Consider the following 14063-nt stretch of genomic DNA (forward strand, 5'->3'; position numbering starts at 1 on the left):
ACTGTTTATAATAGCCAGGACATGGAAGCAACCTAGATGTCCATCAGCAGATGAATGGATAAGAAAGCTGTGGCACATATACACAATGGAGTACTACTCAGCCATTAAAAAGAATACATTTGAATCAGTTCTGGTGAGGTGGATGAAACTGGAGCCTATTATACAGAGTGAAGTAAGCCAGAAAGAAAAACACCAATACAGTATACTAATGCATATACATGGCATTTAGAAAGATGGTAACGACAACCCTGTATGCGAGACAGCAAAAGAGACACAGATGTATAGGACAGTCTTTTGGACTCTGTGGGAGAGGGAGAGGGTGGGATGATTTGGGAGAATGGCATTGAAACATGTATAATATCATATATGAAACGAATTGCCAGTCCAAGCTCGATGCATGATACTGGATGCTTGGGGCTGGTTCACTGGGATGACCCATAGGGATGGTATGGGGAGGGAGGTGGGAGGAGGCTTCAGGATGGGGAACACGTGTACACCCGTGGCGGATTCATGTTGATGTATGGCAAAACCAATACAATACTGTAGTAATTAACCTCCAATTAAATAAATTTATATTTAAAAAAAACTAAAATCTTTTCAAATACTCTCTGCACAGTGGAATTAAGTTAGAACTCCATAACTAAAAACAGAAAGTCCTCAACTGTCTGAAAGTTAATCAGTACCTTTTAAAATAAACAATGAGTCAAAGAAGTAATCCCAACAGAAAGTAGAAAACATTTTAAATTAATTAATAATGAAGATACAAATTTTAAATCTGTGTCTGACTCTGCGACCCCATGGACTGTAGCCCACGTGGGTCCTCTGTGGAATTCTCCAGGCAAGACTACTGGAGTGGATTGCCATTCCCTTCTCCAGGGGATCTTCCCAACCCAGAGATCAAACCCGGGGCCTCCTGCATCGCAAGCAGATTCTTTACTGTCTGAGCCACCAGGGAAGCCCCTTGTTTGCTACTCCAAAGCAATGTCAAACATGGAAATCTGTGGTCTGAAAATGCAAAGATTGGAAAGAAGAAAGGCTGAAAACCAATGATCTAAACTTCCATCTCAAGAATTAGAAAAAGAACAGGAACTTAAAAAAAAAAAAAAGCAGAAGGAAGGAAATACTAAATATGATAAAGAGAAAGCAACAAATTAAGAAATATACAGAGAGAAAATTAACAAAGCTAAAGGCTGGTTCTCTGAAGATATTAATAAAATTTATATACTCCCAGCAAGAAAAAAAAAATGGGAAAAACAGAAATTACCAAAATCAGGAGAGAAAAATGGGAAATGACCAGACTTCTAAATGATAAAAAGATATTCAGAGGATATTGAGAGAAGCTTTAAATTTGGTAACATACAGGAATGGGTGTATTCCTTGAAAAACTCACTGAAACTGATAAAAGAATAAACAGGAAATCTGAATTGTTCAGTATCTATTAAATAAATTGAGTCTATTACTAAAAGACTTCCCACAAAGACAATTTGTGGTTCATATTTCTTCCCTGGTGAATTCTTCCAAAAGTTTAAGAAAGAAATAATATTAACTGTACACAAATTCTTCTACAAAACAGAATAAAAGAACATTTACCAACTTGTAAAGTCAGATAATCTTACTGACAAATCTAGACAAGGACCCTATAAGAACAATCACAGACCAACCACTTTCATGAATGTGCAAATTTCCCAAATAAAATATCACCTCACTTAATGTAAAGATATGTAAAAAAGATAAGACAGCACAACCCAGTTTATTTATTCCAGGGTTAGCATCAAAAAGTCAATCAATGTGATTAACTACATAAAGAGAAAAAAGGAGAGAAATCATATGTTCATCTTGATAGAAAAAGTATTTGACAACATTTGTTGTTATTCAGTTGCTAAGTCGTGTCTGACTCTTTGCGACCCCATGAATTGTAGCTCACCAGTTTCCCTATCCTTCACTATCTCCTGGAATTTGCTCAAACTCATTCAGCATCCACTTACAATAAAAATTCTCAGCAATCTATTAGTAAAAAGAACTAAGAAAAACCTACTGCAAACATCATACTTAGTGGTAAAACTGTTAATACTTTCTACAACACTGTGGTCCTAGGCCGTGCAGTAAGACACAAAAGAAAAGCCATAAAGTTTAAAAAGGGAAGAAATAAAATAGGTAGAAGACACGACAATGTTTTCAGAATGCTTTGCACACATACAAAACTGCAAAAAATCTATTAGAATTAATAAGCACATCTGGTAAAATTGCTAATTACAAGAACAATATTTTTAAAAGTCAATTTAATGTCTATATATCAAGAAAAAAGAAAAAATTTTTTAATTATAATACAGAGATATTAAATACGGAAAAACAAATCTAAAAAGATAAAATCTATACATTCAAAACTACGAAACATCTTTGAGAAAAATTTCAGAATAGCTACAAATACATGAAAGGATGGAGATTTTTTACTCATGGATTGCATTTAAGTCTTGTCAAGATGGCAGATGATGTATAGATTAAATGCAATCTTAAAAAAATTCCAACAGATTTTTTAAATGGAAATTGACAAGCTGATCCTAATATCTAGTTTGCAAAGCCCAAGAATAGCCAAGACAGTCTTGAACACAAAGCTGGAGAACTTATATTTCCAAACACCACAACATACTATAAAGATATAGTTATTAAACCAATATGATATTAGCTCAAGGACAAACAGACTAATGGGACAGAAGAGGGAGTCCGGAAGCACACACACGAATGATGCCATCACCTTGTCATTGTTCAGTCTCTCAGTCACCTGACTTATGACAAATGTGACACTTGAGTGTAGTGAGGAAAGCACGGTCTTTTTTAATAAATGGTATTAGGGAAGATCCCCCAGAGGAGGCCATGGCCACCCACTCTAGTATTCTTGCCTGGAGAATCCCATGGAGGGAGGGGCCTGAAGCACTTCTGTCCACAGGGTAGCAAAGAGTCAGACAGGACTGAAGCTAGTTAGCACACGTCAAACTGATTTTCCTAAGGAAAATATTTAATCTTGACTCCTATATTTCACAGCATAAACAAAAAATAAAGTACAGGTGGACTGCTGATATAAATGTAAAGGACAAAACTAAATCTTCTAGAAGAAAACAGAAGAATATTTTCATTACCTTGGAGTACTAGACCAATTTCTTAGGCAGGCCACAATAAGCACGAACCAAGACGGAACTTTATGATGGACTACTTCACAATTATGAGTTTCTATTTATCACAACATAAAGAGAATGGAAAATCAAGCCACCAAATGGGGAAAGATACTTACATCACATAGACTCAGCAAAGATCCACATAGAATGTACAAAGAATTACACAAACAAAACATCAGACATTGCAAATGATAAACCACTTGAACTGGCATGTCACAAAAGAGACTCTCCAGATGGCCAACAGACTTATGGAAAGGTGCTTAACTTCAACAGAGATCAGGGAAATACAAATTATATAAATCCCCATGTGACACCCCATCAAACCACTAGAATCGCTTAAGTGAAGACAGAAAAATTTCAAGTGTTAGTGAGGATTAGAGAAACTGGAATTCTCATACAGTTGACCCTTGAGCAACATGAGTTTGAATTGCATGGGTCCACTTAATGCAGGCTTTTTTCACTGAATCACACACACACACAACACAGTCAGCGGTTGGTAGAATCTCAGAGTGCAGAACTGCTGATGCAGCCCACTGTGAAGTTACATGCAGATTTTAGGCCATGTTCAGAGTCAGCACCCCTAACCCTACTCCACTGTTCAAGAGTTAACTACACTGCTCACTACTATGCAGCCTGGCACAATGCCTTTGGAAAACTGTTGTATCCACTGAAGCCACACATCTACATACCATATCACCCAGGAACTCCACTCCTAGGTATATATCTGAAAGAAGTAGGTACATATATTCACCAAAATACATATTCATGAATATTCAATTAGTAACAGCCAAAGAGTGAAAACAATGCAAGTGTCCTATTTAGGCAGAATGGATATACTGTGGTATATTCACATCACAGACTGGATTTGTTGAGTGTTGCCTCACTGTGAATTTGAAATGAATGGAAAAATACGTACCTTTTTCTATTTAGTTTATTTTGCTCAATATTATGTTTGTGAGATTCATCCTTTTTGTTGTACATAGCTGTAATTTAATGTTCAATGCTGTATCAAATTCAAAAAGAGGCAAAACTAATGGTGTTGAAAGCTAGGAGCATGTAGTAACTGAAAGAAGGGAAGGAAGAGATTTCTGCGGCTTTGGGTACTGTTCTCTTTTATTCAGATTAGATCAGTCGCTCAGTCGTGTCCGACTCTTTGCGACCCCATGAATCACAGCACGCCAGGGCTCCCTGTCCATCACCAACTCCCGGAGTTTACCCAGACTCACGTCCATCGAGTCAGTGATGCCATCCAGCCATCTCATCCTCTGTTGTCCCCTTCGCCTCTTGCCCCCAATCCCTCCCAGCATCAGAGTCTTTTCCAATGAGACAACTCTTCGCATGAGGTGGCCAAAGTACTGGAGTTTCAGCTTTAGCATCATTCCTTCCAAAGAAATCCCAGGGCTGATCTCCTTCAGAACAGACTGGTTGGATCTCCTAGCAGTCCAAGGGACTCTCAAGAGTCTTCTCCAACACCACAGTTCAAAAGCATCAATTCTTCGGCGCTCAGCCTTCTTCACAGTCCAACTCTCACATCCATACATGACCACTGGAAAAACCATACCTTGACTAGATGGACCTTTGTCGGCAAAGCAATGTCTCTGCTTTTGAATATGCTATCTAGGTTGGTCATGACTTTCCTTCCAAGGAGTAAGCGTCTTTTAATTTCATGGCTGCAGTCACCATCTGCAGTGACTTTGGAGCCCCCAAAAATAAAGTCTGACACTGTTTCCACTGTTTCCCCTGTTTCCCCATCTATTTCCCATGAAGTGATGGGACTGGATGCCATGATCTTCGTTTTCTGAATGTTGAGCTTTAAGCCAACTTTTTCACTCTCCACTTTCACTTTCATCAAGAGGCTTTTGAGTTCCTCTTCACTTTCTGCCTTAAGGCTGGTGTCATCTGCATATCTGAGGTTATTGATATTTCTCCCGACAATCTTGATTCCAGCTTGTGCTTCTTCCAGTCCAGCGTTTCTCATGATGTACTCTGCATATAAGTTAAATAAACAGGGTGATAATATACAGCCTTGACGTACTCCTTTTCCTATTTGGAACCAGTCTGTTGTTCCATGTCCAGTTCTAACTGTTGCTTCCTGACCTACATACAAATTTCTCAAGAGGCAGGTCAGGTGATCTGGTATTCCCATCTCTTGAAGAATTTTCCACAGTTTATTGTGATCCACACATTCAAAGGCTTTCGCATAGTCAATAAAGCAGAAATAGATGTTTTTCTGCAACTCACTTGCTTTTTCCATGATCCAGTGGATGTTGGCAATTTGATCTTAGGTTCCTCTGCCTTTTCTAAAACCAGCTTGAACATCAGGAAGTTCACGGTTCACATATGGCTGAAGCCTGGCTTGGAGAATTTTGAGGATTACTTTACTAGCATGTGAAATGAGTGCAACTGTGCAGTAGTTTGAGCATTCTTTGGCATTGCCTTTCTTTGGGATTGGAATGAAAACTGACCTTTTCCAGTCCTGTGGCCACTGCTGAGTTTTCCACATTTGATGGCATTTTGAGTGCAGCACTTTCACAGCATCATCTTTCAGGATTTGGAATAGCTCAACTGGAATTCTATCACATCCACTAGCTTTGTTTGTAGTGATGCTTTCTAAGGCCCACTTGACTTCACATTCCAGGATGTCTGGCTCTAGGTCAGTGATCACACCATCGTGATTATCTGGGTCGTGAAGATCTTTTTTGTACAGTTCTGTGTATTCCTGCCATCTCTTCTTAATATCTTCTGCTTCTTTTAGGTCCATACCATTTCTGTCCTTTATCAAGCCCAACTTTGCATGAAATGTTCCTTTGGTATCTCTGATTTTCTTGAAGAGATCTCTAGTCTTTCCCATTCTGTTGTTTTCCTCTATTTCTTTGCATTGATCGTTGAAAAAGGTTTTCTTATCTCTTCTTGCTATTCTTTGGAACTCTGCATTCAGATGTTTATATCTTTCCTTTTCTCCTTTGCTTTTCGCTTCTCTTCTTTTCACAGCTGTTTGTAAGGCCTCCCCAGACAGCCATTTTGCTTTTTTGCATTTCTTTTCCATGGGGATGGTCTTGATCCCTGTCTCCTGTACAATGTCACAAACCTCATTCCATAGTTCATCAGGCACTCTATCAAATCTATCAGATCTATCAGATCTAGGCCCTTAAATCTATTTCTCACTTCCACTGTACAATCATAAGGGATTTGATTGAGGTCATACCTGAATGGTCTAGTGGTTTTCCCTACTTTCTTCAATTTAAGTCTGAATTTGGCAATAAGGAGTTCATGGTCTGAGCCACAGTCAGCTCCTGGTCTTGTTTTTGCTGACTGTATAGAGCTTCTCCATCTTTGGCTGCAAAGAATATAATCAATCTGATTTCAGTGTTGACCATCTGGTGATGTGCATGTATAGAGTCTTCTCTTGTGTTGTTGGAAGAGGGTGTTTGCTATGACCAGTGCATTGTCTTGGCAAAACTCTATTAGTCTTTGCCCTGCTTCATTCCGTATTCCAAGGCCAAATTTGCCTGTTACTCCAGGTGTTTCTTGACTTCCTACTTTTGCATTCCAATCCCTTATAATGAAAAGGACATCTTTTTTGGGTGTTAGTTCTAAAAGGTCTTATAGGTCTTCATAGAACCGTTCAACTTCAGCTTATTTACAGTCCAACTCTCACATCCATACATGACCACTGGAAAAACCATAGCCTTGACTAGATGGACCTTTGTTGGCAAAGTAATGTCTCTGCTTTTGAATATGCTATCTAGGGTGGTCATAACTTTCCTCTCAAGGAATAAGCATCTTCTAATTTCATGGCTGCAATCAGCATCTGCACTGATTCTGGAGCCCAAAACAATGAAGTCTGACACTGTTTCCCCATCTATTTCACATGAAGGGATGGAACCAGATCCCATGATCTTCGTTTTCTGAATGTTGAGCTTTAAGCTAACCTCTTCACTCTCCTCTTTCACTTTCATCAAGAGGCTTTTTAGTTCCTCTTCACTTTCTGCCATAAGGCTGGTGTTATCTGCATATCTGAGGTTATTAATATTTCTCCCGACAATCTTGATTCCAGCTTGTGTTTCTTCCAGTCCAGCATTTCTCATGATGTACTCTGCACAGAAGTTAAATAAGCAGGGTGACAATATACATCTTTGACGTATTCCTTTTCCTATTTGGAACCAGTCTGTTGTTCCATGTCCAGTTCTAACTGTTGCTTCCTGACCTGCATATAGGTTTCTCAAGAGGCAGGTCAGGTGGTCTGGTATTCCCATCTCTTTCAGAATTTTCCACAGTTTATTGTGATCCACACAGTCTACTATGTATAGCATTGATTAAAACAGCTTCAGACTAAAATATAATCACGATAGGCAACGTATGAACAGTCTGCTAAAGCATTCTCAAGGAAATAGTAACAAGGAAAGTAAGTCACTGCACTTAAAGTTATTTAGACGATTATATCACCAATGATATTCGGTAACATTTCACATATCTGCATTTTAACCACCTTGTTCAAGTACAGGAATATATCTTTTTTCCCCCTGATTATTCAGCACCAGACGTTAAGAGGTTCAGAGTGCAAAAGCTCACTCACTGAACTTAGGTGTCTCAGTGCTTTTTTTTTTTAAACACTGGATAAATTTACTTATCTGCTTTCCTAGTTCACAACCAACTATAATGAGCATGTCAGGATGGGAAGCACAGAGGAAGGAGCTGGTAGAAACAAGCAGAGGTGCAGGAAATAACTGCTAACTTGGTAGGAAGAGCCAGCAAAGCAAAAGCAGACCAAGAACACCAAACACACCGTGGGGCCACGTAGCAAACAGCTCTGTGTGCCTCAGGAGTCTCCAAGGGCAACCACCGCACAGGGTATATTCACAGAACAGATCCAGAGTAAAGTCACTTTTAAGGATTCTATGCCGAGTCTTTTTAATAAGGTAGAGAAACGTATAATGCTTTTTAAAAAGCAGTTTATCCATAATGCTTTAAATAGTATTCTTTATTGTAATATAAATCTGAACACTTAAGATTGTAAGCTTCAGTTAAACAGAAGACTTCACTCCACAAAAAATGCTGAGTAAAGCACTGCAGTTGACTGGAGAATTTTAACTCAAACACTAGTTACAAGAAAAATAGGAACATTTCATTTCCCAAATACATTGAGAAAATGAGGCACTATTCAAATGAGGTTATCTGAATTAACATTCAAGTTATGAAATAGTATCCTGACCTACAGAAAACTAAGAACTATGTACACATTATTAAAAGTACTTTAATTTTGAAAATCATCATTTGTCTCTACTGTGCTTACTTCCTCACACCATCTCCTTCAATCTTTCATTAGTCCTTTCCATACACCAGACAGGGAAGTTACGGCTTTATGTGGGAGTTTCTCTTAATGTATTGGTTTAGAAGTTTGCCAAATGTTATTTTTTAATATATGCACCTATATTTAAATGTATATCTTAATAATTTTTCACAAACTATTATTGACCCACGGAAAGAGAACTTATATTTTAATTCTCCTTGCCACCAGAACTAAAATCAAAAGAATATGTAAGTTTTTCAATAACTTATGAAGCTTAAAAATGTAACTAGTACCTGATTTTCTAGGATGAAAAATGCAGGTTAAAAAATCCTCAAGGATTTTAACAATTTTTATAAATGATAGAGAATATGCAGAGAAAATACTAGTTTGTACATAGAAATAAGTCAGTTTATGAATATTTTAGAGTTGAACGTGGAACATTTAGAGACTTTGAATGATCTATTTTCTATCACAATCTATTAAAAAAAATGATTAAAGACTACTTATTTGCTGAGATAAGTACTGTTTTCAGTCTACAATATATCGATGTTCATGAAAAAACTGATGAAATAATTACACAATCACAATGAACCAAAATTCAATTCCTGACTATCCTACCTAACCAAATAACTCACTTCCAAAGTTCGAACTGTAACACTGTTCTTAATATGAGGCATTTTCAAACCAAAAGAATTGTGGTTATATAATAAGGCTGTAAACCTAAACTGAGAGTATGCCTAAACTGTGTAAGGGGTAACGAAAAGCATTACTGTCTAAGTATTGATGCATATCACCTGTACTGATTAACCTGCAAAGAACTTAAGCAGGTTAAAATATCTTCCCACCCTCAACTAACACATATACCAGAACGCTAGTCAGGGGTGGGGGGAGTTTGTTTTGGTTTGGTTTGGCTTTCTATACTATTTTATTTTTCCAGAATACCAGTAGAGAATCAAGGTATCACAATATAGAAGGCACAATTCAAAATGTTTTTGTTTACAGATAAAAAAGCACATACCTCATCTACCTACCATTCAGCATATATCTACTATTACCCTGCTCATGTTTGGAGAAATTCAAAACTAAGTATGAACCAACCCATTCTGCTGGAATGAGCTCTAGCTTTTTTTTTTTTTTTTACTAGTTTTAGGGCTGTCAGCGAAAATTACCAATGATTCTGTCCAAAAATATTTTACAAATGAGAAAATTGAAAAACAGACTTGTTAAAGGACACAATTAATGACAAAGTAAACTTAGAACTCAATTATATTTTCACTAAACCAGCTTCTTCCCAACTTAAATATGCTACATAAAGATTTCAAAATAAATTAACAGATGTGGGTGAGATACCCAGGTTCCTATAATTCTGAAAGAGAGAAAAGCAACAGAAATTCACAAATACTGATTTGTTTCTTTTGCAGAATTCATGGGGATACTTAAAACACCCAAATGGCCTACAATGACTTTTCCCCCAAAACTAAAAGCCTTTAGACAAAATCTATCAAATAGGTTTCATTATTAGAGAAGGATAATTGATACGCACCAACTATTTGAACATGAAGAACAGTATTAGTAACATTATCCACATAAATAAATACACGAGTTGAAATCTAAGCCAGAAACTGAAATTTATTATAGCTACAATAATGAAATTTCTTTTAGCTACAACACTAAATTTATTGTAAACTGTAACTAAAGTCAGCATGTATGCTCATTCCAGAGTAGAAAAGAATAATTAGACAAACACAACAAAAATTCTGCTATCCTAGACAACTGTCCACACAAATCAGTGTGATGTGACTGAAATTCCATAAACATGTAACTTAAATAAGGTTTAGATATGTCCCTTTTTTCCCTGAACTGCCTCTGCTGCCATGACAAAAATGGAGACGCAAAACAGTATTCTCCACTGATTTTTTTATTCATGTTTCTATTGTCTTTAAACATTAGTAGAGTATAAAACCTCTCACAGTGTTTTACCCCAAATCTTCAACACCCACCGTTCTGAAGACTGCCACAATGATTGAGAGCAATTTATGTCAGCCCAGGTGTTTGAAGCTCCAGGTTGAAATATCTGGCTAACTAACATCATCCTGCTAAGTCACTTCAGTCGTGTCCGACTCTATGCGACCCCACAGACGGCAGCCCACCAGGCTCCCCTGTCCCTGGGATTCTCCAGGCAAGAACACTGGAGTGGGTTGCCATTTCCTTCTCCAAAGCATAAAAGTGAAAAGTGAAAGTGAAGTCTGTCAGTCATGTCCGACCCTCAGCAACCCCATGGACTGCAGCCTTCCAGGCTCCTCCATCCATGGGATTTTCCAGGCAAGAGTACTGGAGTGGGGTGCCATTGCCTTCTCCGAACATCATCCTACAAACACTCAAAATCACTTCAGCTGCCACGACTAGGTAACAAAACTCTCCCAAACAAAAACTGTTTGTAAGAAAGCCTTGCTTACTGTTCTATTTACCTAACTTAAAAACACTGCCTCGATGTAAAAAAAATTTCATACAACCTATCTTCCTCAAAAAGTTGCATCCTAAACAGCACAAATGTCAATTCAAAAGATTCCGTATTAATATTTTACTGTTTATAACTCCAAGTGCCATAAAAGTCAGTGAGGCAGGTCTTCGTACCAGAGGGGTGAACAGCTGTTAAGTCAAAAGCAATTAAAAAAAAAAAACGCTCAAAGTTACTGAATATAAGTCCGAGTATAAATATCTATATTCTGCTTAACATGCTAGACACATCTTTATACAAGGAAAAGAAAAAAAAATGTAAATTGTAAAGGAAGGAAAGGTCTCCTCATTCTCTTATTCTTACAGGATTTTTGATGGCTAAGGAAGAGTTTCATGCAACAAACTACTTTTACAACAACTTGATGGCTCAATGACCTTCCTAAGAAATTAATGCTTAGGACTACCATGGATTTAATACCCAGAAACAAGACTTAAACAAAATGTCAGCATGCTAAAAGTCAGTTATTTCTGACTACAAGGCTGGTTGAAAGTAATTTCTAAATACATTTTTTAAAGTAAGGGAATACTACGATTATAGTTACAAAACAAAGAAAGGCAAAACTTGAAATAAATCACCGACTAGGTATCCTCCACAGTCCTACTCTTGGTATCAACTGCAGAAATATCAGTAACACTGCAATTTAGAGTGCAGAGGACAAGGAAACACATACACACGCGACTAGCATGGAGTAGGCACTCACTATCCGTGGCACGAAATGACAATATATGTACAAATAATCAAAAACAGAAAACAAAACGCACTACGATTTTGAGGCAACACAGTCAACAATTACAGCGACAATTACTTGACGAAAAGCTGCCTGACAGCTTAACGCGCACTAAAAGGAAACGGCTCCTCCTCCCTGCCCTCCTCTTTCACTCAGACGCTAGATTGTACATTGAAAACAAATCCTCCCCGAGCCCCGCCCCAAGCCCTACCCTCAAGCGGTTCCCAGCACTGAAACTGACGGAAAGTCCGGGGCCTTGGTGGAGCCCAGACCGGCCCCACACAGGACGCTCTGGCCGCGGACACGCCCGGGGCGGCGGCGGCAGCCGGGGCTCCAGCCGGTTGTCTCCGGGACCCCCAGGGTCTAGCGCTCTCCCCAGCCCGCGGCGCCGGCGGCCCCCTACTCTGTCCCCGAGCGGCGGGCCGCGCCGTACCTGCACACAGTGATCAGGTTCCTCCTCTCCACGGCGGCGTTGCGGGCGCTCAGGCTCTTCTTGACGCCGCCGCCCCCGCCTCGGCTCCCTCCCAGGCCCCCCAGGCTCCGGGAGGCCATGACGGGCTGACCCCAGGGCCCCTTTGTCTCGTGCGACCCCGCCCGCCCCCCCACACCTGCTTCCCTGGGCTTTTGCTCGGCTTGCGGCCGTGGGGATGCGGGAGGGCGGCAGGGAAGGAACGGGGACGGAGGGAGGGTGTGGAAAACGATGGGGGACTGGCACCCGGGCACTGGCGGCTGGCGCACCGCACCAAAGCTCTACACACATACACACACTCACGCGCACACACGAACGCACCACCCCCGCTCTCGCGCGCGCCGCCAGCTGCCGGTCTGTGCGTGAGGTTCGGCGTCGGCCGCTCCCCTACTTCCCCAGGGATCTCGGCGCCGCGCACGCGCGTGCCCGCTGGCCCCGCACGCCCAACCACCCGCACTCAGCCTCCACTCGCGCCCCAGCAGCGGACGCCACGGGGAGCCACGGGCCTCGCGCGCGCAGCCCCGCCCTCTCTGCACCTATCGAGCCAATGCCGCCCCAGCTGGAGCCAATCGCCGCGCGCGAGGGGCGGGGCTGCCGCGCGGACCTTTAAAGCTACCTGCTAGAGCCCGCCCCGGCGCGTGGGCAGCTGTCAGGAGGCCGGGCTCGAGCTCGCCACCCGTGTGCTGCAAGCAGTCTGCACACTGGGGAGCAGCGCCCCAGCTGGCCTGGGGATTGTGGGATGCGGTGCTCAGGAGTGCCCCGGGAACATTGCCGACCCTTTCCCGGAGCTCAGCTAATAGCTGGGATCGCTAGCTCTAAGGGCTGACCCTATTGCTGGAATCCGACTCCCCAGCCTAGTGGCATCCGTAGCTACAACGCCGAGCCTGCACTAGCTCCGGCTCCCTCACCTGACCCAGGGCCTGACTTCCAGGAAGGGAGCGGATTTTGTTGATGGTGTGCGTGTGTGCGTGCGGGGGTTTTGGTGGTGGTGGGGTGCGTGTGTGTGCGTGCGTGCGCGCGCGCTAACGCCCTCTCTTGGCCTGATAGACAACTACAAATAGCCCTAGGAGGGAAATTGCCCGCAGAACATCCCTCCTGAGGCGTCTGATCTTGAGATTGACGCCACTTCGCTCCTGTCCTAGCCCCCAGCATGGCCTGCAGCCCGGAGTGACCGCCCACAGAAGTGCGCCGCAAGTGGACACTGCACCTTTCGCCCTTCTCCAGTCCTGGGCAGTGACCCCGGAATTAGGAGCGGGGGGCGGCGAGCCTCCCAGCAGTTCGGCCTTGGCTCGCCGGGCTGTTCCCAGAGATGAGGCAAGGAGTGCTATCCACAGCGCGACCGTTGGGAACCTAGCGCCCACTTTCCAGAGGTTCTCCACCCCTGACCTTACCAACAGGGAGGTCCTGGCTTTGATCCCGAATTCTTGGGCGCTCATCTAGGTTGGCCATTGATTTCTCTTTGCATCAGTATGCCCAGATTTTAGAGTGAAGTCCTTACTCACAGCTGTCCCTATGATACCTAGCTCGAAGCTGTGCAGAAAACTGGTTTGCAATAAATGTTCGTTAAATGTAACTTGAAGTCGCATTTGACATTATTTTACTCTAATTTTACAGTTTTGGTGGCTCCAAAATCCATTAAAATTTCAGCTCTGGTGTTGACATTTCTGTCAAAGAATATTATAGAGTAGATACATAGATATAGTGTAGGTATCTCTATACTTCTTGTATATTATACAAAGTACTACAGGGGATACTGTTACTGTACTTTGAGCGCTTTTAAAACAGAGCTTTGTATATTAAAGCTGTAAATTACTAATTTCCAAGGTTGTAAAAAATTTTAAATCTCTATCTGAGATCATCAGGGCAAAGACTGAGCCCTTTCATCCACT

General features: G+C 41.3%; 1 protein-coding gene and 1 long non-coding RNA gene across 9 annotated transcripts in view; one reads left to right on the top strand and one right to left on the bottom strand.

Annotated features, from left to right (window-relative positions):
• The window catches only part of RUNDC3B (RUN domain containing 3B), a 170356-nt gene extending 157500 nt beyond the window's left edge, over positions 1-12856 (bottom strand). For 3 of the 8 annotated variants that reach the window (XM_086397295.1, XM_086397293.1, XM_086397299.1), the window contains exon 1: positions 12139-12694. In XM_086397295.1, the coding sequence (XP_086253421.1) occupies positions 12139-12257 (119 nt within the window). In that variant the 5' untranslated portion in view covers positions 12258-12694. Of the gene's footprint in view, positions 1-12138 lie in introns of all 8 variants that reach the window. The other 5 variants (XM_086397294.1, XM_086397301.1, XM_086397300.1 and 2 more) reach the window with 3 other exon arrangements.
• On the top strand, positions 12823-13747 carry LOC147374478 (uncharacterized). The gene is made up of 2 exons (XR_015162805.1): positions 12823-13128; positions 13222-13747. It is a non-coding gene; the product is annotated as an uncharacterized LOC147374478 (long non-coding RNA).
• Positions 13748-14063: the final 316 nt, after the last annotated feature.

The sequence above is a fragment of the Bos grunniens genome, chromosome 4, assembly GCF_055505025.1.
Source record: "Bos grunniens cultivar Pamir isolate PY7600 chromosome 4, Bosgru_T2T1.0, whole genome shotgun sequence".
In the NCBI taxonomy this organism is placed as follows: domain Eukaryota; kingdom Metazoa; phylum Chordata; class Mammalia; order Artiodactyla; family Bovidae; genus Bos; species Bos grunniens.